Raw genomic sequence first — 25069 nt, 5'->3', positions numbered from 1 at the left:
TAACAGATATTACCAAGTAAGTAATTTGTAAAAAGCCTCTTAATAGGCATTGTGATACCATATTAATTAATATTGCTTGAGTGTATTATAGCAATATTATTTGGCATATTTTGTGTTTTACATACATCTGAAATGGCTCAAGAAACACTGGTGACCCAGTTATTAAATTAGTAATTTAGCTATTATAAATTAGCTATGATCTTCTCTTTTTCTCAGAAAGATGGAATTCCACCAATGTTCGGTAAACCTAAAATAATTTTGGATTTCTTGTGGTTTGGTGACAGATATTTATTAATTTTCCCTAATTATTGGAATTAAGTCTATGTTAATTATCGCTAAAAAATTCTTAAGTCATGAAATATGAGATAAGAGCAAATGAAGCATCTGTTTCCTTAAATGGTCTTGAAAGCTCATTCGTAAAATGATACATGCGCCCCAAAAGGTCCCAGAACTTGCATGAATTAAAATCTCTGTACACTATTCTTCCTTGTGGCCATACCTTGGTGACACAGCCTTAAAGGCTTAGGTAAACATCAAATTAAAAAAAAATCGATAGATCAATAGATAGATAAATAAATAAATAACCAAACCAAAACATTTACAACCACAAAAAATCTATTAGCAGAGAGGAAAGGAGGTTAGGGGGACACTTGGTAGATTAGAAATCTGGGGTTGCCTTTACTTTCTTTCGCACTTATAAGCACACTGTCCTGGTAGGAGCTGGTAAGCTCCAGACCATACTGAAGTTGTTGTCAGTTCCCAGCAAGGTGTGTCGGCATCCCAATTGTGGAGTCACTTTGTTTCTTTGGTGAAATCTGATGTTTTGCTCACTACTCTCCATTTCCTAAAGGCCAAACTTCCAAACACATCCACCTTGAAGCATTATCACCACTGCGAATGTTACTATTGTCCCCTACCTGGGAATACCCTTGTGCATAAGGTAAGTAAAACTGCTGCATTAATTTTTCATATAACATAACACATTCATATGATAGTAAAGTTCTAACTCAGTAGTTCTCAAATATTTCCATCCTACAAGAATGGGCTAAGTAGAGGTGAGAAGTATGATAAGGAACGGTGAGTGGAGGATGAGGTACTAATAGAGAGGGGCAGGCAAGGGACAAGGTGAATAATGGCAAATGAGGAACAGGTGGAGGGTGAGAAGAGAGGAAACTGAGCTCCACTCTTCAGTTCCCCTTGGGGTCTATCACCCTCCAGTGTGAGGAACACTGGTCTCATCTCCCCACTCTCCAGGGAAAAGCATATAGCTCTTTATCCAAGGGCTAGCATGTGAGTATAAGTCCTTCACATGCCTGAAAACTAATCTCAGACAAGTCATTTAATCACACCATGCCTCAGCGTGCTGATCTAAACAGGAGGGGTGCTGTAGCCCAGAGTGATCTGAGGAGGAACTAGGTTGAAGATAGACAAAATGTGACCCATGAGAGAAGTCTATTAAACCTCTGCCCCATATCAACCAGCTTGTGGGTAGGACAAGCTGGCAGGCAAAAGGAGAAATGGCACAGCATCAAATGATACTGACAGACCCTTAACTGCAGCTTAATGGTGAAGCTAGAAGCCATAGAGAATCACATTATTACTAATCCATAAAGTGTAGAGATATATACACATTTAATTTGAAAAATTACAGTTACACTAAAGAATAAGGAAATGCACTTCTGAGGGCAAAGGATTTTTGTTTGTTTGTTTTTACCAATACTACCTGTTGGCTGAGTTTTTTAAGGTAAGAGATAACACTGTAACTAAGTCCACAATCTAAATTATCTGATATCAGATTTGGAGCTCCCATCATCCTTAGTGCTTTCTTTAATGGCTATAAGGAAACAAAATACACAACAGTAAGAATAGAATAAATCTTAAAATACTCAAAGTTCAGTTATAAGGGGCAAAGGGACATGATTCATTTCTTAGAAGTCAAGGTGCTGCACATAAAACCAAACATGGAACATTAAAAAGTGGTAATGAAAATAGCAGAGAAGGAGCAGAAAGTAAAAAAAAATCAGAAGAGAGTGGGATAAGAAGAGCAAGTAACAGCAAATTCAAACAAGTAAATTGCGTTCAATCTTATTTCCCAAATCATCAAATCATTTCACATTGCATTTTATTGTTTGCCCCATTACTGCCATGGTAAACAGTAACATACCCCAATTTCTCCTCCCAGTGACACCAACGGTACCATTTAAGATTCTGCCTTTTCACATCTAGAAACTTGGCTTAAAGGTTACCACATCAACCTCTGAAATTATTTTGGTAATCTTGATTTAGATTATATTACCAGTTCAAAATCATGAATACTTCACATTATAGAAACCAAAATGAGGCCAAGTCATTTCTTAATTTTTTTGGATTCCGCCTCCCACCACCAGTGCCCCAACTTCATGCTGTGTCTAGGACACATTTAAGAGGCAATAGGCAACTGTAATGTCTTCAGATTTTCTTTTTCCAGAGGGAAACCCCATACTGAGAATTTCTAGAGTTAAAAAGGAAAGTTGATGTAATATATGAATCCAGATCTATTTATTCTTAAATTCCAATGTTATAATTTCATAAGGTTACTTTTAATGAGAGAAACATAGATGTGTTTTATAAAAATAACCATGGCAGTTAAAGGAATGAAATAGAGAAAACAGCTCTCTTTTGTGCCGCCATGACATCTCCAAACTCTTACACATGATTTGAGAAGACAGTGACGACACAAATATCTGTAAAATAAAAAGATATCTCTCTTATTGCAACAGTAAAAGCTTTTGATCACTAACATTTCTTGTGACAAGAATTATCATTGATACAGTTAATACATATATACACACAAATACATACTAATAGGTAGTATGGAGGCAGAGTTTTTAAGTAGCTGTCAAAAGCCTGTCGCCACTTCAGATTTGGCTTAAGCTTGTGAACTTTAAACAAGTCATCTGTAATAGAAAAATAAAATATTACATCATTCTAGTCCTGAGCTCTAAGATATAATCAAGCAACCCACATCTAGAAACTTCAGCTTTTAATGTAGATGAAAATTTCACTGGCGTTTATTTGATTATCTTTTTTAGTGGTTGTATTATTTACCAAAATTATATATAGTATTTTTTTCTAAAAAATGAAATAAATTCTTAAGTTACATATTCCTCTTTCATCTGCAATACTACATGAAATACAATATTAAAACAATGATTTTGATCCACTTGAAATATTTTCCCAACCTCTTACATATTGGTAACTAGTAATTTTCACCTCAGGGACAATCCATGGTCACTGGTTGATGGAATAACATTTATTTCATTTAAACATAGAGGGTGTTATCCATTTTGCTGAAAGGTCAAGGTAAGAGACTTTACAAAGTATATACAAACAAAAGCTAAGCCTATAATTTCTAGGCACTGATGAGCAAGCTCTAAAACTATATTTTGGGCCAGGCGCAGTGGCTCACACCTGTAATTCCAACACTTTGGGAGGCTCAGATGGATGAATCCCTTGAGCCCAGAAGTTTGAGACCAGCCTGGGCAACATAATGAGACCCCCATCTCTATAAAAAAATAAACAAAAATTAGCCAGGTATGATGGCATATGCCTGTAGCTGGGGAGGTTGAGGCAGGAGGATTGCTTGAGCCTGGGAGGTTGAGGCTGCAGTGAGCTGTGATCGTACCACTGCACTCCAGCCTGGGTGACAGAGCAAGACCGTGTCTCAAAAAACATAATAAAATAAAATAAAATAATAAAATAAAAATTTTAATCAGCCTATGCTTTGTTTAGCCATATTTCCGTGCCTCTGCATTTTTTTTTTATTTCCATGATCACACATTTTGAGCCAAACTTTAGGTTACTCACTGACCTAAAGTCATTGGGTGATAGTAAAAGCACTAGTAGAAGTAAGTACAGATGTCAGGTTGAAGTTTAAAATTCTGTAGAACAACTAAACATGTTTCTTGAATACTATGTACTAAAAATATTTGAACAAAAAATATTTACCTAAGTAGACATTCCCTATCTTTTCACACTTAAATTTAATTATTTTAATAATCTAAATCATTTTTATATACTGCATGAAAATTTCCTTCACATATCATTATTTCCTTCCAAGGGTTAAGAAAAAATATTTTTCTAATACAATAAAAATATAAAAATTGGAATCCCCAGACATCAACATGAATCTGCCACACATACTACAGGTACCAAAGACACCATAAATTCATCCTTTATTTTGTGTCTTAAGGTTTTATTAGTTTTGATTTTAAAAAAAAAAAAATGCTTTACTTACAGAGACAAAACCATCCCTATCCCACATGCATAATTTCTTTACAAATAGGGCTATTCTTTGAAAATCTGAATTACTTTAGTTAAGAAAAGTGACTACATATTTCCTTCCTTTTACAGCTATAATAAATTATTCACTCCTGCTGAAACAAATTTAAATTTACAAAGTCATAAAATGTAGGTCTTTTGTTAAAGATTTGAAGATATTTCTGGTTCATTGCAGCAAGTGGGGCCTTTAAAGACCATTCATATCTTGACAGAAAGGAATGAGAGACCATGGATATATCCTGTTATACCATGTCTTTATGTGGAGTCTGTTGGGAATTAGGCAGATTTTGGAAACTAACAGACAAACGTAAATACTGGAGAAACTTTTAGATATAAATAGATTAGATAATCAAGTGAATAATACTCTTTGTATTTCTAACAATGCCAAGTGCAATGATTCCACCAAGGAGCTCGTTTAGGCTAATTATTTTCCGCCAGAGTTTTAAAATGGGAGTCAGGAGAAGAAAGAAAATATTCTGCAGTCTAGATTAAGAGTAGAGAGCTCCTGGGGTGACAGTGCCTTAGTCACTACCTCTGTAGCTCAGCAAATTATTTCCATGGCATTAAATACCCATTCACATGGACTCTCTAGGATGGTATATATACATATATATATGTATCTATATACATATATAGTGTATATAGATACATATATATGTGTGTATATATATATGTATATATCTGTATATATATGTGTGTATATATATATATATATATTTCAGGAATGAAGGGGAAATCAAGATATTCCCAGATGAAGAGAAACTAAGAGAATTTGTCACTAGCAGACCTACCCTTAAAAAAACAGCTAAAGGATGTTCTTTAAACAGAAATTAAACATAAAAGAACAAACCTTGAATTATCAGGAAGAAAGAACAGGATATGCCAAAATATGGTTTAAAACAATGGACTTTCATCCTGAGTTTTCTAAATTATGTTTGACAGTTGAAGCGAAAGTTATAACACTGCCTCATGTATTTCTAATTGTACGTAAAATAGTTCAGATAATTTTATTATAAATGGAAGAGGGTAAGGGAATATAATGAGAGATAAAGTTTCTATATTCCACTCAAATTAGTAAAATAATGAGAACGAGTAGACTGTGGTAATTTGTGCATATATAACACCTGGAGCAATCACTAAAAAAGCTATCCAAACAGATATATTTGAAAGTACTATAGTAAAAGAAAATAGAATTCTAAAAAACATTTAAATAACCCAAAAGATGCCAGTAAAATGAAAACAGAGAAAAGAAAAATAGAACAAAGAGAAAACAATACTATAAGATGGCATACTTAAGCCCTAACATAACAATAATCACATTAAATGCAGATATCTAAATACACCAATTAGAAAACAAAGATTGGCAGAGTGGATTAAAAAATATGACTCAAAAATGTGCTGTCCATAAGAAACTCACTTAAACAAAACAGTTACAGGCAAGTTCAAAGTAAAATGATGGGAAAAGATATATCATGCAAACATCAAAGAAAAACAGAAGTGGATACATTAGTATCAGATAAAGCAGACTTAAAAGCAAAGAAAATTAGCAAAGATACATTACATAATGATAAATCAAGGAAGAATACACCATGATTCTAAATGTATACGAACAAAGTAAAAGCTGCAAAATAATTGAAGCAAAAATTGATGGAACTGAAAAAGAAACAGACAAATCCACAATTATAGTTGAAGACTTCAACAACCCTCTCTCAAAAACTGATAGCGCAAATAGACAGAAAATCAACAAGGATATAGCAGAACACCATCAACCAACAGGAACAATTTAACACTTGTAGAATATCCTACCAAACAACATGAGATCATACATTATTTTCAAGCACTGCTGGAATATATATTAAGATAGAAAATATGCTTTGCCATAAAGCAAATGGCAACATATTTATAAAAGTAGATATCAAATACAGATGTGTCCTCTGACCACGATGGAATTCAATCTAGAAACTAATAACAAAAAGATAATAGGTAAATTTCAAAATACTTGGAAATCAAACAATACACTTCTAAATAATCTATGGGTCAAATAAGTCTCAGGAGAAATCAAAAGACAAAGTAAAGTGAACGAAAATGAAGGGCAACATGTAAAATTTGTGGAAAGCAGCTAAATTAGTGCTGAGAGAAATTTAAGGCACTAAGTACTACTTACAATAGAAAAGAGGAAAAGTATCAAACCAATAATCTAAGATCCCATACCAAGAATCAAAAAAGAAAGGCAAAACAAACTTAAAGTAAGAAGAAAGGAAATAAAGAAATCAATGAAATTTAAAAAAGAAAAAAAATGATAAGATTAATGAAACAGCTGGTTCTTTGATGAGATTAATAAAAGTGACAAACATCTAGCAAGGCTGACAAAGACAAAGAAGACATAAGACCCGTATTATCAATACCAGGAATAATATAGGTGATATCACTAAAGGCTCTGTACACATCAAAAGGACAATAAGGGATTGCTAAGAATGACTCTACACACATACATTTCACAACTTAGATAAAATGGGCAAATGGACTGATTCCTCAAAAGGACACATAACCACATTTCACTCAATGAAACACATAATGAAAAGAAAGAAATTGAATTAATGAAAGAAATTGAATTAATAATTTTAAAACTCCCAACAGGAATGTTTAGAACCAGATAGTTTCACTCAGGAATTCTATCAAATGTTTACAGAATAATTAATACCAATTATACACAATCTTTTCCAGAAAACAGAATAGGAGAAGCACTTCCCAATTCATTTTATGAAGAGCTTGTATTACCTTGATACTAAAACCAAAGACAACAAAAAAGAAATCTACAGGCCAATATCTTTCATGAATATAGACACAAAATTACTCAAGAAAATATCAGCACATAGAACTCAGTAATATATATGAAAAGAATTATATGCCATGACCAAGTGAGATTTATTTCAGGGATAGAAAGCTGGTTCAATATTTGAAAATTAGTCAGTGTAATCCATCATACTTACAGACTAAAGAAGAAAAATCATATGGTCATATCAAATGATACAGAAAGAACATTTGAGGCGTGGCCCAGTGGCTCGCGCCTATAATCCCAGCACTTTGGAAGGCCGAGGCGAATGGATCACCTGAGGTCAGGAGTTCAAGATCAGCTTGCCCAACACGGTGAAACCCCGTCTCTAACTAAAAATATAAAAATTAGCCAGGCACGGTGGTACATGCCTGTAATCCAGCTACTTGGGAGGCTGAGGCATGAGAATCGCTTGAACCCAGGAGGCGGAGGTTGCAGTGAGCCAAGATCATGCCACTGCACTCCAGCCTGGGCAACACAGCAAGATTCCATTTCAAAAAAAAAAAAAGAAAGAAAGAAAAAGAAAGAAAGAAAGAGCATTTGAGAAGCTTTAACACCTATTTATGATTTTTTAAAACTCAGAAAAATACAAATAGAAGGGGAATTCTTCAACTTTTTATTTTTGAGATGGAGTTTTGCACTGTCTCCCAGGCTGGAGTGCAGTGGCACAATCTCGGCTCATTGCAACCTCCACCTCCTGGGTTCAAGCGATTCTCCCGCCTCAGCCTCCCAAGTAGCTGGGACTACAGGTGTGTGCCACCATGCCCAGCTAATTTTTGTATTTTTTAGTAGAGATGGGGTTTTGCCATGTTGGTCAGGCTGGTCTCGAACTCCTGACCTCAGGTGATCCACCCATCTTGGCTTCCCAAAGTGCTGAGATTACAGGCGTGAGCCACTGCACCCAGCCAGAACTCTTCAACTTGATAAAGAAAATCTACAAAAGCATTATGCTTAATGTAAGAACGAATAGTGCATAGTTGTCAAGCACTGATGGAACATACATCTTACCACTGCCATTCAACACAGTGCTGGAAGTTCTCTACAGTACAATAAGGCAAGAAAAGAAAAGAAAAAGCATAAAGATAAGAATAGAAAAGGTAAAACTGTCTCTATTTGCAGATGACATAATTATCTACCTTGAAAATTCCAGGGAATCTACAAAACTCTCCTACAACTAATAAGTGAGATCAGTAAAGTTGCAGGATACAATATTAACATAAAAATCAACTGTATTTGTATATACTAGCAGTGAACATGTAGATACCAACATCAAAAATATAATACCATTTGCAATCACTCAAAAAATGAAGTAGGTGTAAATATAACAAAATATGCACCGCATTTGTATGTGGAAAACTGCATAAGACCAATGAAAGATAAAAAAGGATCTAAATAAGTATTTGCGAGTCACCTGTCAGAGGGCTAGTATCTACGATATATAAAGAACTTTCAAAACTCAACAGTAACAAAAGCAAACAATCTAATTAAAATATAGGGAAAAGTCATTTCACCAAAGAACATATACAATGGCACATCAGCACATAGAAAGATGATCAACATCGTTAGCCATTAGGGAAATACAAATTAAAACCACAGTGCTATATCACCATACACCTATCAAAATGGCTAAAATTTTAAAAATACTGACAACACCAAAGGCTGATGAAGATGTAGAGAAACTGATTCACTTATACACTAATGGTGGGAATGTAAAATAGTATAGCTACTCTGGAAAACACTTAGGCTGTTTCTTAAATAACTAAACATGCAACTACCATAGGATCCAGCAATTGCACTCCTAGGCATTTATCTCATAGAAGTGAAGACTTATGTTCACAACCTGTATGCAAATATTTACAGTAGCTTTATTCACAATAGCCAAAAAGCATAAACAACACAGATGTCCTTCAACAGGTGAATAGGTGGAGAAACTGTGGTATATTAATGTCATAGTTTGTAAACTCAGCAGTGAAGAGGAACAAACTATTGATACTTACAACAACCTGAAGGAATCTCTAGAGAATTACACTGAGTGAAAAAAGCCAATCCCAAAAGGTTACATACTGAATGGTTCCATTTATATAACATTCTTGATATAATAAAATTGTAGACATGTAGAACAGATTAGTGGTTGGCAGTGGTTAAGGAGGGGATGGGTACAGAAGGCAGGCAGATGTGGCTGTAATAGGGCCTCATAAGGGATCTTTGTGGTGATGAAAATATTCTGTATCTTCACTGCATCAATGTTAATATCACAATTGTGATACTGTACTGTAGTTTTGCAAGACTTTCATTTGGGAAAACTGAATAAAGAGTACATAGGATCTTTCTGTGTTATTTCTTTTTAAAAAATGTTATTAAAAATTGTGTTTAGGCTGGGCACAGTGGCTCATGCCTGCAATCCCAGCACTTTGGGAGGCCGAGGTGGGCCAATCACTTGAGGTCAGGAGTTCGAGACCAGCCTGGAAAACATGGTGAAACCTCGTCTCTACTAAAAATACAAAAAGTAGCTGGGCGTGATGGTGCGTGCCTGTAATCCCAGCTACTTGGGAGGCTGAGGCGGGAGAATCACTTGAACCTGGGAGATGGAGGTTGCAGTGAGCCAAGATCATGCCATTACACTCTGGCTTGGGTGACAGAAAGAGACTCTTGTCTCAAAAAAAAAAAAAAAGAAAAGAAAAAGTTGTGTTTAAAAACACGTAATACTTACCCTCTTAACCATTTTTAACTGTACAGTCCAATAGTGTTAACTGTATGCATATTGCTGTGCCATAGATATCTAGAGGCTTTTCACCTTACAAAGCTGAAACTCTATTATCCACTGAAGAACGAGTCCCCATTTTCCCCTCACCCAGCCCCTGTTTCTATGAGTTTGACTACTTTTAATAACTCATATAAGTGGAATCATACAATATTTGTCATTTGGCTTATTTCACTTAGCATAAGTCCACTAGGTTCATCCACATTGTAGCACGTCACAAAATTTCCTTCTTAAGACTAAATGATATTCCATTGCATGTATATCTACCACATTTTCTTTATTCATTTATCCATCAATGGATTTTTTTTTTTTTAGCTATTGTGAATAATGCTGCAGTGAACATGGGTGTGCAAATGTATCTTCAAGATTCTGGATTCAATTATTTTGGATATATACTCAGAAATGGGATTGCTGGATCATATGGTTAATTCTATTTTTAATTTTTTGAGGTACTTCTATCTGTTTTCCATACTGGTTGCAACATTTTACATTCCCAAGAGTGCACAAGAATTCCAATTTCTCCACATCTTTACCAACACTTCTCATTTTCTGTTTTTGTGATAGTGACCATCCTGAGGGGTGTAATGTAATGCCTTACTGTAGTTTTGATTTGCATTTCTGTAATGATTAGTGATGTTGAGCATCTCTTGATATGCCTATTAACCATTTGTACCTCTTCCTTGGAGAAATATCTATTCAAGTCCTTTGCCCATTTTTTAAGCAGGTTATTTAGGGTTTTGTTTTTGTTTTGCTATTGAAATGTAAGACTTCCTTATATTTTTTGGAAATTAAGCCCTTATAAGATATATGATTTGCAAATATTTTCTCCTATTCCATAGGTTGCCTTTCCACTCTGTTGATTGTCTCCCTTGATGCACAAGCTTTTAAGTTTGATATAGTCCCATGTGTCTAGTTTTGTCTTTGTAGCCTGTGCTTTTGAGGTCATCTCTTTCTATATTATTTCTTACAACTACATGTGAATCTGCAATTATCTCAAAACAAAAAGTGTGTAAGTGGTATCATGTAGTATCTGTTCTTCTGTGTCTGGTTTATTTCACTCAGCATAATGGTTTCTAGCATAGTACCTATAGTTAACAATACTGTATTGTGTACTTAAAAGATCAGTAAGAGGGTAGATCTTATCAGGGCAGGAGGAAACTTTTGGAGGTGACTGATAGGTTTATGGCATAGATTGAGGTGACGGTTTAATGGGTATATACTTATCTCCAAACTCATCAAGTTGTATACATTAAATATGTACAACTTTTTGTATGTCAAGCATAACTCAATAAAGTAGATCAAAAAAAGTGCACTTAAAAATAGAAAAATAATACCATTAACAGTGGTAGTGAAGATTACATAGTCTAATCTCTTCACTTTATAGTTGTGGAAACTGAAGTCATAAAGACATATTTAAGAAAAGGGATAAATAAATCTGCAAAATACAGACACTTTTTTACTGGCTGTCTTATTAATCTGGAAGATATAACCTATATCTTATGTTAATGATAATCAGCTCTTAGAAAGAGAACATCCCTCTTAGGTTGGACTAGGAAATAAAGTAGATAGGTTATATAAAATAATCATGCTAATACATTTACGATGACTCATTCTTAAACTTCTTAAATCAACATTTAAAAGTATTGCAATTTCAGTATACTCAATGTATGTTGTATTTATAGCACTAAAAGTCTCATAGTTTTAATGATCATATGAAAACTTAGTAAAGATTCGACCCTTTTTGCAAAAATTAAGAAACTCCACGAAATAAAAACATTTACAACTTTACAACTAGAAGGATGCTGTGCAGTAAGTACTACATTACTCTAAACAGATGTGGCTCTTCAAATAAGGGGAAAATATCTCCACACACATTTTCATTAGTATCTGAGTAACAGCTTCTTGAGTTGTTCCTTTTAGAACCTTGCTATGGAAATCACAGCTTCTACAACCACAGTCATTGCAGAATTTACTCCGGTACCTATTTTCTTAACTCACTACTCTGCCTAAAACAGATGCCTCAAGAGCATTTATCTTCTGAGGGGAAACAAGCACAAGCCATTACTCCCACCCCATGGTAGCTCTGTTTTGGTATTTTTTGGCCCCAAACTATACAAAAAAGCCAAGTGCACCTCAAACTGGGGATTGGGGTGGGGCGTGCATTGGAAGTTGCAACCTGAAGAACAGCATAAGAATCACACGCTGAAGGTCAAGCTTCTCTTCTGTTTGATGTAAAAACAACAAAAAGAAAACAAACAGAAAACAGTATGCAAATTCTTTCCTTTTAAATCAGTTTTTTACTGTCATCTACATTTAAAATTATCGATTTTTCATTTCTGTTGTATTTTAAAGATGATTCAGTGGCACATGTTTTACTTACCTAAAAGAGGAAGTAAAACTGGGTAGTTGTAAGGCATCACAAAGAGGTTTACACAAGTTAAAGTTGTACTAGCTTTTAAATAACCAAATGGATATCCAAGTTCATTGTACTTTCCACTGCTAGTAACAAATACCTGAGAAGAACATGAAGTAACGCACAGTGATGACAATAAGGATTTTATGTCAAACCAAACCCACAGTAACATTCCATAGCAGCATCTATGGCACAATTTGATTGTAATTTTAAAATAGCAATAGTGTTTTTAGCCTATGGTTATGTCAAAATATATTATACTAGGCTAGGCTCAGGTACTAGGATTACAGGTGGCTCACATTTATAATCCTGACACTTTGGGAGACTGAGGTGGAAGGATTGCTTGAGGCCAGGAGTTTGAGACCAGCCTGGGAGACAAAGGGAGATCTCATCTCTACAACAAATTTTAAAAATTAGCCAAGTGTGGTGGCACGTGCCTATGGTTCCAGATCCTTGGGAGGCTGAGGCAGGAGGATGGCTTGAGCCCAGGAGCTTGAGGCTGCAGTGAGTCACCACTGCACTCCACCCTGGGTGACAGAGCAAGACCCTGTCTCAGAAAAAATCCTACTAAATATGAATGTTCAGATCGCAATTCTCCTATAAATTATATTAAGAAATGAAACTATACTATGCAACAACCATTCAGAGACCATAGGCTACATCAACAGTACCCAGATAGTTACTTACTTAGCAAAATGAAAAATAAAGCTGAAATACTGCTAAGAGGAAACCAGCCACTAAAACAAATTAACTTCTCAAAAGAACAAGTGGTAATCAGAGTGCAGACTGTGAAGAAAATAGAACATAGTCCCATGCCTGAAGCGTGAAATTACAAAAACAAAGCCTACTTAAAGGATTATGTAAACCCTCTTCATTGTACTATTATTAAGTCTTTGCTCTATGCGTCTTTGCTGCCTCCTTCCCCTACCCATTTATTCATTTTTTTTTCAGTAAATATTTACTGAGTAACCTATTATAATAAGCCAGGCACTGGTGCTAGTTATTTTGAGGCAGCAAGGAGATACTTTGGGTCAACCTGGAAGGCATTTCTCTTATAAGTTATGCTGGTAGTGGCTGAGCGCGGTGGCTCACACCTGTAATCCTAGCACTTCGGGAGGCCGAGGCGGGTGGATCACCTGAGGTCAGGAGTTCCAGACCAGCCTGGCCAACATGGTGAAACCCCATCTCTACTAAAAAATACAAAAATTAGCCGGGCATGGTGGTACGCCTGTAATCCCAGCTACTCGAGAGGCTGTGCAGGAGAATCACTTGAACCCAGGAGGTGGAGGTTGCAGTGAGCTGAGATTGTGCCACTGCACTCCAGCCTGGGCAACAGAGCAGGACTCCGTCTCAAAAAAAAAAAAAAAGTTATGCTGGTAGAGTAAACATTCAGTGAAGATCAAAACATTGATCTTAATTCCATATGACTATTTTCTTACTCCTTATTGATTTCCTGATGTGATTCCTGTATCATCAGCCCCCTTACAGTTGATATGTTGTGCTGGGGTCCCCTAGCTGCCATGTTTTCTCTGTTCCATGTTCAGAGTCTTTGGTCCAAACCACCAATATATACTTTTAGAGACCTGGACCTTTACTTTTCCAAAGTCCTTCGGCAGAATCGTTTACAACAAAGTAGAACCTTGACATTTAACAGAATCCATTTACCTTGCTAGTTCTCAGTACCACCAATATCACCTACCAATTCACTACCTTCTTATAATATTATCACTAAGAATAAGTTGGTATAATTATGTAATGTAATTTATGTAATTTATGACCCCACAGAACATGAGTTGTACTAAAACATGAGTCTACTAGATTTTGTGTCATAATTTGAATGATAATAGAAACAGATAACTGCAATAAACCATGCTAGATTTTATTTCCTAAGTGTGTATATTAGAAGAGAGAAAAATTCATCAAAGATAAAAAAAATCACATGCACAAGGCAGTCAAGGGTCAGATCTATGATTCCCATGAAAGGAAAAGCACTGTATTTTGTTTCTTTCTCTCTTTCTCTTTCCTACCTTCCTTAGCCCCTTGAGTTTTTCCAAATTCCTTATCAGCCACAGATTCATAGATTTTTAGGGTTCCAAAGGATCTTTAGAGCTAGTTCGGACAAAGTAAGTCCCTCGTGCAAGCCACATAGTTGGTGACAGAACTAGGGTTAGGCTCCGGTCTCCATTGTGGTTTTGCCAAATTTCCTGGCTACTGGTTCATTTTATTCTTTTCACTACCACTAATTCATCACATTAAGAATACTCTAAAACAAAGTAACATAAAGTACAGGAAAGAGGCATATGACATATTTAAGGGGTTGTGCAGGAGCAAGGACAGCATTTCTTAAGTTTCTCTGAAGAAGGTTTCCAAGAAATGTGCTATATAGAAAAGAGGGGTTATTTTAGGGAAAGGCTATAATTTGTAATTTTATTTGCTTTCATTATAAAAATATTTTTCAACCCATAAATTCAAAGGTCATATCTTTATTTTAAATTAGCAATCTATTATCCATATCTCTACATTTCTAGCACTTTTGGGGTAAACTATAAGTATGTAGCTCAATGAATGCTCACAAAGTGAATGTACATGTGTAAACAGCACACGAGTCAAAAAACAGAATATGGCCAGGCACAATGGTTGATGCCATCATCCCAGCACTCTGGGAAGCCGAGATGGGAGGATTGCTTGAGCCCAGGAGTTTGAGACCAGCCTGGACAACACAGTGAGACTCCGTCTCTCTAAAAAAAAAAAAAAAAAAAAAAAAATTAAAAAATTAGCCAGGAATTGTGGTGTGTGCCTGTAGTCCTAGCTCCTCTGTGGGGGGCTGAGGTGGGAGGATCGCTTTGCTTGAGCCAAGGAGGTCGAGGCTACAGTGAGCTGCGATTGTGTTACTGCACTCCACCCTGGGCAACAGGCTGGATGCTGTCTCAAAACAAAACAAAACAAAAAGAAAAGAATGAAAGAAAGAAACAGAACAAAACCAGACATCTCCTTGTGTCCTCTTCTGTCCACTACCTTGCATCCCCCTAAGAGAAACCACTATCCCGACTTCTGAGTAAGTTAGTTTTACCTCTTTCTGAAAGTATATAACATAGAATCACACAATATGTAATCTTTTCTGTCTGGCTTCTTTGCTCAGTATTATGTTTGTGAGATTATTCTGTTTCTTGTGCTTTTACATTCTTGCTTTAAGCCTGCTCCTTTTTTTCTAACTAGTTGTAGCATCTTGGGAGAATTTAAGTAGCTTACAGACAACTTGTAGCAATAATCTCACATTTTAAGATAAAACAGATGGCAGTCTGAAAGTGTTCCTTGCATAAATAGAGCCTAACAGTTACTGATTGCTATAGAGTCCTATATATTAATAGAAGTAGAACATACATCTCTACAGTTTAGAAATAGAACATACATCTTTACAGTGTAGGACATTTTTGTTGTATCCACATAAAAAGGCTGTGACTGCCATCTCTGAATTTTTACAAATTAAGTTCCATAGGTGACTCTATTAACCAATCAGCAAATCCTTCTGGCTTAAGTGTAACACTTGGAAGAGCCAGTGTATGATAGATATCTCTATGCATTTGTCTCATTCAAGTTGCAAAATCCACATTACACACATTAGTGTGATTTGTACTACAGGATGAAGAGTTTTACTATATTACACTAATACAGAAATTAGTTTCAGCGCTTATGGTTCTCTGCCTAAACTATCCTGTACTTCCAATCTGTCAAGTGCAAAGTAAGGGCTAAACACCTTGTTTCAGCTGCTGATGCCATACCTGAAGTGAAGTACAACCCTTAGATTAGGGATTCTTAAGCTGGGGTCCATGGGTAGACTTCAAGGGGTCCCCCAAATCCTCAAATATATAGATTTCATCAGACTCTATTGCTTTAAATGGCAATGTACAGTAGACTAATGATTCATATTAGTCTGAAATTATTTGCCTGGCCCTGTTGCTTATTTGACAGCATTCATGAGAAACATCATTAGCACAGTCAGTCCAATTATTTTGAGAATAACCTTTGAAGCTTCTTAAAACAATTCCCAGATCCTAGAGTGGTTACAGACATTTGGCTAATAGGTAAGGATAAGTACCTGCCAGCAGGTATGGGGAGACTTTCGTTCTAAGATATACTGAGTTAAGGGCGAAGGTTCAAGTTCATATTTGTCAAAAGGAAGTTTGTCTATTACCATTGGCTCACAGTCTACACAGGAGAACCTCACAACAGGATGAGATGTTCGTGGAGGCTAAAAAAAATTTTAAAAAAAGCAGAAAAAATGGTTAGGTCTCAAAGCAAGCTTATATTTCTGACAATTCTGCAAGTCCTTTTATATTTTGTTACATTATCACTGAGATACAGACTGGCATTTTGAGAAAAGATTACTAGATCTCTAGGAACCACCAATGACTTCCATGGGAGAGAGGGCTCAGATTCTTTACTATCTACTTGACATTAGGAAGAGGAAAGGTAAATTACAACACTCATAACTAAAATTTCAGTGAATTGAAAAAAACTGTTTTGAATATGTTTAAGAAGTTTTTATGATTCGTAGGATGAATGTTGAATTTCAGATCTATTTTATGACCTCCAAGAATTGCTTGCCCTTCATTCCTTTGTACCATGAGGTTACAGATAGTCCAGATATGCTGGGAATGAAGAAATCCATGCAACTTTCTAATAAGGTAATGAGAGGGCTAAAGCCATGAACAAGCAAGATGAAAAATAGCAGAGGGAAGGAAAGGGCAAGATAGAGACTGATAATAAGCCAGTCAGAACGCCTGGGCCCAGATGGATTTTTGCAGCATTGCTAACACCAACGTGTTTGCTTGAATAGCTGGAGCTGGGGATGCTTTGCGCTGGGCTTCGAAGGCCTGTGTACCTGGGGTACTGGAGCAGATTAATGGAGAAGCCATTTAAGTAACAGGTTTAGCTTGTGTAATTGGAGAGCACCAGAGAGAGAAAGGCGAACAGCAAGGGCAATATGGAGAGAGAGGGACACAGGACAAGTCCCAGAGACAAAGTAAGAAGTGGGTCAGCCTATTCTTGTTGAGAAATCTGTAAGGCTAATATGAATATGACAAAATATCACTGCTTCCTTTATAAAAAATGAAAACATATTCATTTGCCTTTATAATTTACAATTATAAGATGTTTGGGGTTTGAGAAAAATAGCTCTTAAATGAACTTTTAAAGATGGAGGAATGGTAACATGAGCTATGTGTGAATTACTTGGAATGTCTTATTCTATTTTGTTTTTTCCCAACTTAGTTTTAACTAACCTTGTGAAAGGTTTCTGACTCCTTAGATTTGAACAGGTAAAAATGTCATAAAGACATGAATGAAGACTTGTTGCTAGCAAAAATGAAGTAAATTTGCCATAAAGCCTGTACTCTGGAGTTTGGAAGGGCTGAGGTTTCACAGGCATAACACCTTGAAGCCCTGAGGAGAGGAGTGGGACGTTTACCCTCACCCACAGCAGTGGCCAAAAGGGCTCTTCAGTCTTACATTCAGGTCTTTCATGGCCACTTCTGAAAAAAGGGCAGAAGCCTAAAAGCAGTAATCCAGGAGAAAATGCAATTCACTGTCAGAAATTTCTAAAACCGAGACAGAATATAGATGAACTGAACTAGGAAGATGTTAAATAGAAGAAGTAGTGATTTGTTTGTGTCCCCTCCTGAGCCCACATAAGGGAGATTACTCAGGCCCTCTTACAATTTGGGGAAGGGGAAAGAAGACAAAAGAGAGAGTGGGTTTCATACCATCTCCCTTATTACTAGACACTGCCCTCCCTCCAAAAAAAAAAAAAGCCAATTGATCTGGCACTGGGAGCAACTGTAATAGCAAAGCCTCTCCTATCAAATGCAGTGACCAAAAAGACAAGTCCTTGCTCAGAGATTATTTTTTAAATATTGCTTAATTACCCATCATTGAAAGGTATATTGCTACAAAAGTCCATTGATTACAAAAAGATGAAAAGTAGGAAGAAGTAGAATTTTGAATATGATTTTAATATGTTCATCGCTTCTCGGCCTTTTGGCTAAGATCAAGTGATTTTAATATGTTCCCAGAACCTATCCAAGGTGTAAACTATGTTCAAACTTCCTGAGGCTGTGCATGAAAACCAAGGCCAGTACATTTTAGATGTTGTGTTTGCCACGTAAATCAAGTCAGCTGCTCTGAAATGAAAACCAAGTAACAGATTATAACAGCATCAAAAACAGCAATGTTTTAACATCCAAAAAGGGCAGCTCAAGTGGCAAATGCAACTGAAGAATGACAAGTATCAGAAAATAAAGGAAGTCCTCCTTTGCTTTTAGGCACAAAGCTAGACTTCCAGTAAGAGATAGAAGGCAAAGGAGGGAAGACTTACTTGCCTGTGGCATGGCATAAAGGCCTCAAAGCTATTTTAAAAGGTTCACTGTAATCAGAAAATGGAAAATCCAGAATGACGTTTACCTTTTTGTTTTATGACACTTACTAGTGAAGGTAAATTCTGATCTGGCCAAAAAGATTCTGGAATTGGCCAATGTCCAACAGGAACACCAGTTTTAGAGTTAGGTCGTACATAAATGAGTTTATGACAACTATGCCATGGCTGAGCAGCAAATGAATTGCTTGGCCTAGATGAATCCATAAGTCCATCTAAAAGTTAAACAAAAGACAAACAAAGGCGTGAATTTCTTTTTACAGCTGCTGATCTTCTTGTACAAACTTTCTAGCTGAAAGCAAAGTCCAAAATAAAACAAGAACAATGATTCATGAAAAATGGAAGAAGAAAAAAAAGTGACTCTACTAGGATTTCTAAACGTTCTCTCTAGCAACTCTTTTCATCTAATCTATGTCTTCTAACCCAACACCCACCCCACCATTCTTAACCTAGTAAGAGAATATGCAGTTATGCAGAAAACTATGGTAAAACTAGTTTTAAATTTTCTGAGACTCATACACATAAATTAAAAACATCAAAACACTACAGTTATTTTTCAAGAATTCAATTACTAAATTAGGCAAATGAAACTGTTGACTCCCTGGTATAGTTTTTACATTCCTAGAGTCTGACAAAAATAGATCATAAATTCCATACATATATTCTTTCTATTTCCAAATACAAGAAAAAAGTGTTCTTTGCCAAACAATTAGACCCAATGACCACAAAGGCAAAGTAAAAACTAGCCAAATTCACTTAAAGATAGAAGAAATGCAGACAATGTGTATATAGTTGAGGGGAGCACAAAGCAAACACATCAAGTTTATCGTGGACTAATTCACTATGGTTTCTCCATCCACCATCAAAATTCCATGGACAACGGGTGTTGTATAATGCTGAATAATGTATCCTGAATGCATTTTAATGATTTAAACTAGCATATTTCATTTCCTTCCTTCTTCTCCCCCAGCCCCAAATCAGGGCAAGGCAGAGTTATATAAACTTTCAATGATAATATTTGTAAAAGATATGCTTTAATGATTTGAGTCTCATTTTTCTTAAATTATCAGTCATTTGAATAACTTATTTAAGCATTACTTTAAACAAGTAATTTCTTTAGACTAGGAGATTTAATGGGTCCACTGTGCACTAGGGAAAAAAACGTATAATGGCTTTGGAGGACCCCCCCGAAGTTGAGCTCACAATTCTGACAATGTGTATTTTTCTGAGCAAAGGGTTCTTAACTTTCATCAGAACCTGAAAGGTTAAGAACTCTGGACAAAGGAGAACTGGAGCTAGAAAAAAAATCTGAGCCATTTACATGACACCAAATCCCACTAGGATTTCAATATGTAAGTTCCCAGTTTATGCTAAGATAGTGAGCATGAAATTTTGGATGCTAGCAGTATAACATGCCCTTCCTACACAGTTAATTTAAAATAGGCTGTGGGGCCTCAGTCTTTTATGGCAGATGTTCTTAACTTGGAGGTCCAAAAAACCCCTGAGATTATACACAAAATTGTGAATGTGTCACTTATGTCTGTATTTATAGGGAAAGGGGTCTATATTTTTTTCAACAGCTTCGCAAAAGGATGGGGAACTAAAGGGCAAAACAACAACAATAACAACAACAACAAAAGATCAGGAGCCACAGGATCCACTGCTTCAGACAGAAATGTGTAGCTTTCTGCCCTTATGCATTTGACCCCTTTGTTCTTGGTCAAGGCAATTAAAACATATAAATCAGGCTAGACAAGCACTGTGGTAATAATAATGGAGTGTGTGTGTGTATATATATATATATATATATACACACACTTACATACATATACACATAGACTTTCTAGGAGCTCTGTTCTTGCAGTGCATTACCATGGAAGTCTTGCAATGCATTACCATGGTGCTTGTTTAGTTCCCTGATCCCTTTGAAATTCATTTGCATTCAAGTGATTACAAACATCCATTCACAAACCATCTAGAGATTCACTACGATTTAACTTCCCCTATGCAAAAGTCACCCTACTTTCATCAACTTTTGGATGTCGAACTTTCTGTGAAATCTCATTTGGAGAAAAGGTTGCTTAACTCTTAACTTCAGAGCGAAAAAGTGACCGGGAAAATACTAGTGTAGTATCTTAGAGAAGATGAGCAGTTCCTGGATAAACATTCATAATTTCTTGCTGAGGTGCAGAAACTAACACATATTTCATAAAGATGGCTTAGCATATTTGGCACTCACAAAACCAAAACCAGATTATTATTTAAGTGCATACCATAGTGAATCTCCAGACATTTTGTGAATAGAGAGGTGAATGAGTCAGTGCCATCCAAAGACTGGGACCAGGGAATATAAAATGCACCAGGAAAAGGAAACACGTTCTTAGGAACATTCAACATGAAATTAAAGTTGTTAGAATTTGGCCACCTGATACATATATATAGGCAGTGAATGTATGGTAGTTGTTTGGATGGATGTTTGTAACCACTCAAATGCACGTGGATAGTGAAGACTGTGTCTATAATAATTTATTTAATGTCTTCTCAGTCTCCTATATAACACTTTAGGGTTAAAAAAGTTATCTACTATACCTTCTCCAATAGGAAGTGGATCTGGTCCTGTTTTTTCAAAATTAATAACTACACCACTCTGAACTTTTTGAACCAGAGATTCTAAACATTGATTCAACATTCTTTGTGTTCTCACACAGTAGGAGCGACCTATCCCAGAAGGAAAAATAAATAGCACAAGTTTGATCAAATAAAATATAATTTCATAATATAAGCATTTTAAAATACTAAAATATAACTTGAAATAATCATAACTACATTGGCAGCAAATATACCAATGATGACCTTAAGCAACAGAGTTAAAAGGCTTTGAAGGAAAACAAGCAAAGACTGGATATGGCATTTAATGAAAAATACACTCTATGCTCTGAATTTTTCCTTCAGAAACATTAAATATTGCCAATACCTCCTGTGACTTCACACATCTGTGTGATGGCAGATTCATCAGTTGGTACGCTCCCTAGTTGCTCTGGTTCGGTAGAAGCCACTCCAGGCAAACGCAACACCAGGGCAAATAACCTTTGATCCCAACGAAAAGGTTCTTTGGTTAGTTCACTTCCAGGCAGAGGGGAATTCAAAGGAAGATGGAGCTGATAAGGCAAAAATGTGAAAAGGTTCATCATAACAAACCATATAAAAATGAAGAAAGAATTAAAGGGTTGACTTTTTCTTTCATGTAACTCAATAAAATTAAGCAGTCTTCAAGGATTACCAAGATGGATGATTTGACCAAACTTACTCTTAACTGGAAATGCCTCCCACAGAAATAGCTGCATGTTCCCTGCCATTTAAACAAAATTAAAAAAAAAAAATCTCACCTCTTCTTGAACACCAGCAGTACTTGTTAACTTGTTTCCATCTGTGATGGTAATTAAAATAGATGGTTCTAAAAAAAATGGATTTCTCCCCTAAAATACATTTAAAAAGCATTAGAGCCATGTAAAGTAATAGAAGTATATTTAAACTTTTATATTTGCCTTGCCAATGATCTCTCAAGAATATGATAAAATTTGTCTGGATAAATAAGGAAGAAATGATCAGGGAACGAAATGGGTGGGAATAAAAATAACAACCCCTGAAGAGGTAACATTCAGTATAAACTGAGGAATTCTTATAATTCAGGAACTCCCCAAACCATTAACATTCAAATACCTCTCTCACTCTGCTTTCCAAGTAATCACAAAATAATATTACAAGATTACTGGCATTATGATCCACCCTCATGAATCCATTCACTTAAGTCAAAATCCTGGCACAGATAGGACACTAGTGACTTGCGTGCTGCAACCTGGAGAGTGACTCTGGTTACTGTGAGCACAGACTTTAGAGGAGGAAAGGACAATGGGAGCAACAGCAAATGCTACTCTGCCTTCTTATCCTAGAGCTTTTTCATCAAATTGGGAGGGGCAGAGGAGTTAAGGACACTCCAAGTTTCTTTCCAATTGTCTTGTTCCGATATTTCTCAGCCGTTTATTCACATCATTCTCAAACATCTGATTATCTCATGGTAGACAATTTTAGCTATTCTATTATCAAGCCATATACAAGAACCAAAAGAAGAGGGATTTTTAAAAAGTATATATTTAAAAGGTAATATGAATCTCATTTTTGGAGGTTATGAAAAGTAGCAGAAAACTTAGTAACCATGCCCAACTTTAAATTCTTACCCCAAGCCACCAAAATAAATTAGCCGTACTCACTCCAATTTTTTTTACCTGTCCATAATTGTCTATTCCAGATATTAATCTATTGAGATTTAACAAATCAAATGAGGATCTTAGAGCCTGACCAAGAGTAGTCAGTCCAGAAGCCTGAAGATTTTTTAGTTCGCTCATGAATGTTGCATGATTTTCCTTCCAACCAGCCTGCAAACCAAACATTTACAAAGAATTTCTTGATTATACAATGAACAATACATAAAGTACAAACAACCACTAAGCAGCAAGTATCAAAACTCTAAGAAATTAACCACTCTTTAACCTAATTCTATTCTATATCTTCACTGATCAGGTAGAACTAAAGCAAGCAGTTTTGGAAAGACCTGCTAGCTCTAATGATCAAGTGCAAAGAACTGAAGCAAAAAATACTTCGTCCATTATGGCTGAAGGACTGTGGCTCAAGAGGTCCAGTTTTCTGTTCAGGCTCAACCAAACCTGCCAACACACCTGCTACCCTAGCTTGACATTGATGGTGAGCATGGAGTAAGGGGCAGAGGAAGGAGTGGTTATTTTTTAAATGCATTGTCCTTGGTAGAGACAATTAGCTATATTGACTGTCTGAGCTACATTAATTCTTCTAACCAAGATTCTTCCACTGAAGCAATATTTTCACTTTTAAGCAAGAATAAAGAGGGAATAATAGGAATAGAGCCACACTTATTTGGATATAACCCTTCTGGCATCTTCAAGCATTCAGAAAGCCCAAGATCTCGAATAAGGGGAGAAAGAAAAAGAAACAAAAAGTTTTGGCAAAGAAGCAGCATCCCCTAGCCACGCCCAGCAGCTATGAACAGCAGCAAACAACCAAAGATCCAAGGTCAACAGCCAACATGCTGTGATTGATTGGTGTGTAGAATAGAAGGAAGGAAAGGATCGTGCTGACTGGTCTGAGGTGGGTATAAAAACAAAGCAGCAAAAAATCCTGAGAAGAGAAGCTAAAAGAAGAAGGTGGCAGCTAACAGGAAGTCACAGAGGAATGGGCCAGCAAGAAAGAGAGAAGACAGCACAGAGTGGCAACAGAGTGGAACAGCCACTTGAGTCTCGGTGAGCCTGAGAGCAGCAGTGTGATATGCTAAATGCTGAAGTTATGCCAACCAGGCCAGTACAGCTGGAGGTGGTAAACAAGAGCAAATGATACCGAGATAAACCAAACCATTTGAATTTCACATTTAGCTGAAGGCATATAGTCCATTATCCATGCAACTACATCAAACACTCTTTTCTGGTTTCATGGTCTTTCAGAGCAATTTGGATTAGTAGAATGACTGAGAAGTAAGAAAGGGGGCAGGTTATTGGCTATGAACCCTGTTATGAAATACCTGTGTGACCTTGAGCAAACCAGTTGGCTTCTTAGGACCTAAGCTGAAAAGGAGGATGATCTGATAAGCAGGGACACTGTATAAGGCTGAGAATGATACCACCTTGCAGAGTCATTCACATCATAACCTGTGAGAGTGGCGCCCCCTAGGGTTAAACAGAACACAACCTGCATAACCCTACAAGGTGAAGGTGATCTTGGTTAAGATTCACTCCAGGTCCAATAGCTGGCGATTCTTGTGAAATTAAAGATGTGCTTAGTTTGTTGTCTTTTATTTTAATGTTCCTAACATATCCTATAGGTCGAAGCATTTAAAGGTTAAAACTTTCCAGGTGCTCCTTTGGCCAAATTGTTTATATGACTTTTAGTACTGGAAATATAGGGAATGAGAATAACCCTTTATGGCCCAAGGAAAATCTTATTGGACTAGATAAACTGAACTTTAGTGAAAAGGAAGCATTATGATTTAAAGTATCTTTTCAAACACCTGGAACTATCAGTAGTTGATTATAAATCACACTGAATTAGGAAATTGGATTTCTTCTTTGGGGTAGAAGAGAAAGGTGTACATTTGGGTGGAGGAGAGGATCAATTCTTTCTTGTATTTATTCAACAATTTTTTTACTGACAAACTATGCTATACTTGGCAGAATGCTACGTGCTGGGGATATAGAGAGGAATTAGCTCTTGAGGTGTTCCTGCCACAAA

General features: G+C 36.2%; 1 protein-coding gene across 17 annotated transcripts in view; it reads right to left on the bottom strand.

Annotated features, from left to right (window-relative positions):
- INTS6L (integrator complex subunit 6 like) overlaps positions 1–25069 on the bottom strand; it is a 58789-nt gene that overhangs the window by 10568 nt on the left and 23152 nt on the right. For 5 of the 17 annotated variants that reach the window (XM_063634303.1, XM_063634302.1, XM_063634295.1 and 2 more), the window contains 9 exons: positions 23041–23190; positions 22144–22233; positions 21732–21915; positions 21347–21475; positions 18809–18972; positions 16424–16576; positions 12295–12427; positions 2842–2936; positions 1724–1834 (listed from right to left, as the gene is read on the bottom strand). In XM_063634303.1, coding sequence (XP_063490373.1) covers positions 1724–1834; positions 2842–2936; positions 12295–12427; positions 16424–16576; positions 18809–18972; positions 21347–21475; positions 21732–21915; positions 22144–22233; positions 23041–23190 — 1209 coding nt within the window. Of the gene's footprint in view, positions 1–1692; positions 2724–2841; positions 2937–7726; positions 12137–12294; positions 12428–16423; positions 16577–18808; positions 18973–21346; positions 21476–21731; positions 21916–22143; positions 22234–23040; positions 23191–25069 lie in introns of those variants that run through there. The other 12 variants (XM_063634296.1, XM_055267289.2, XM_055267284.2 and 9 more) reach the window with 6 other exon arrangements.

Source organism: Symphalangus syndactylus, chromosome X, assembly GCF_028878055.3.
Source record: "Symphalangus syndactylus isolate Jambi chromosome X, NHGRI_mSymSyn1-v2.1_pri, whole genome shotgun sequence".
NCBI classification, from domain to species: Eukaryota; Metazoa; Chordata; class Mammalia; order Primates; family Hylobatidae; genus Symphalangus; species Symphalangus syndactylus.
This window is presented reverse-complemented; position numbering and strand designations above follow the sequence as displayed.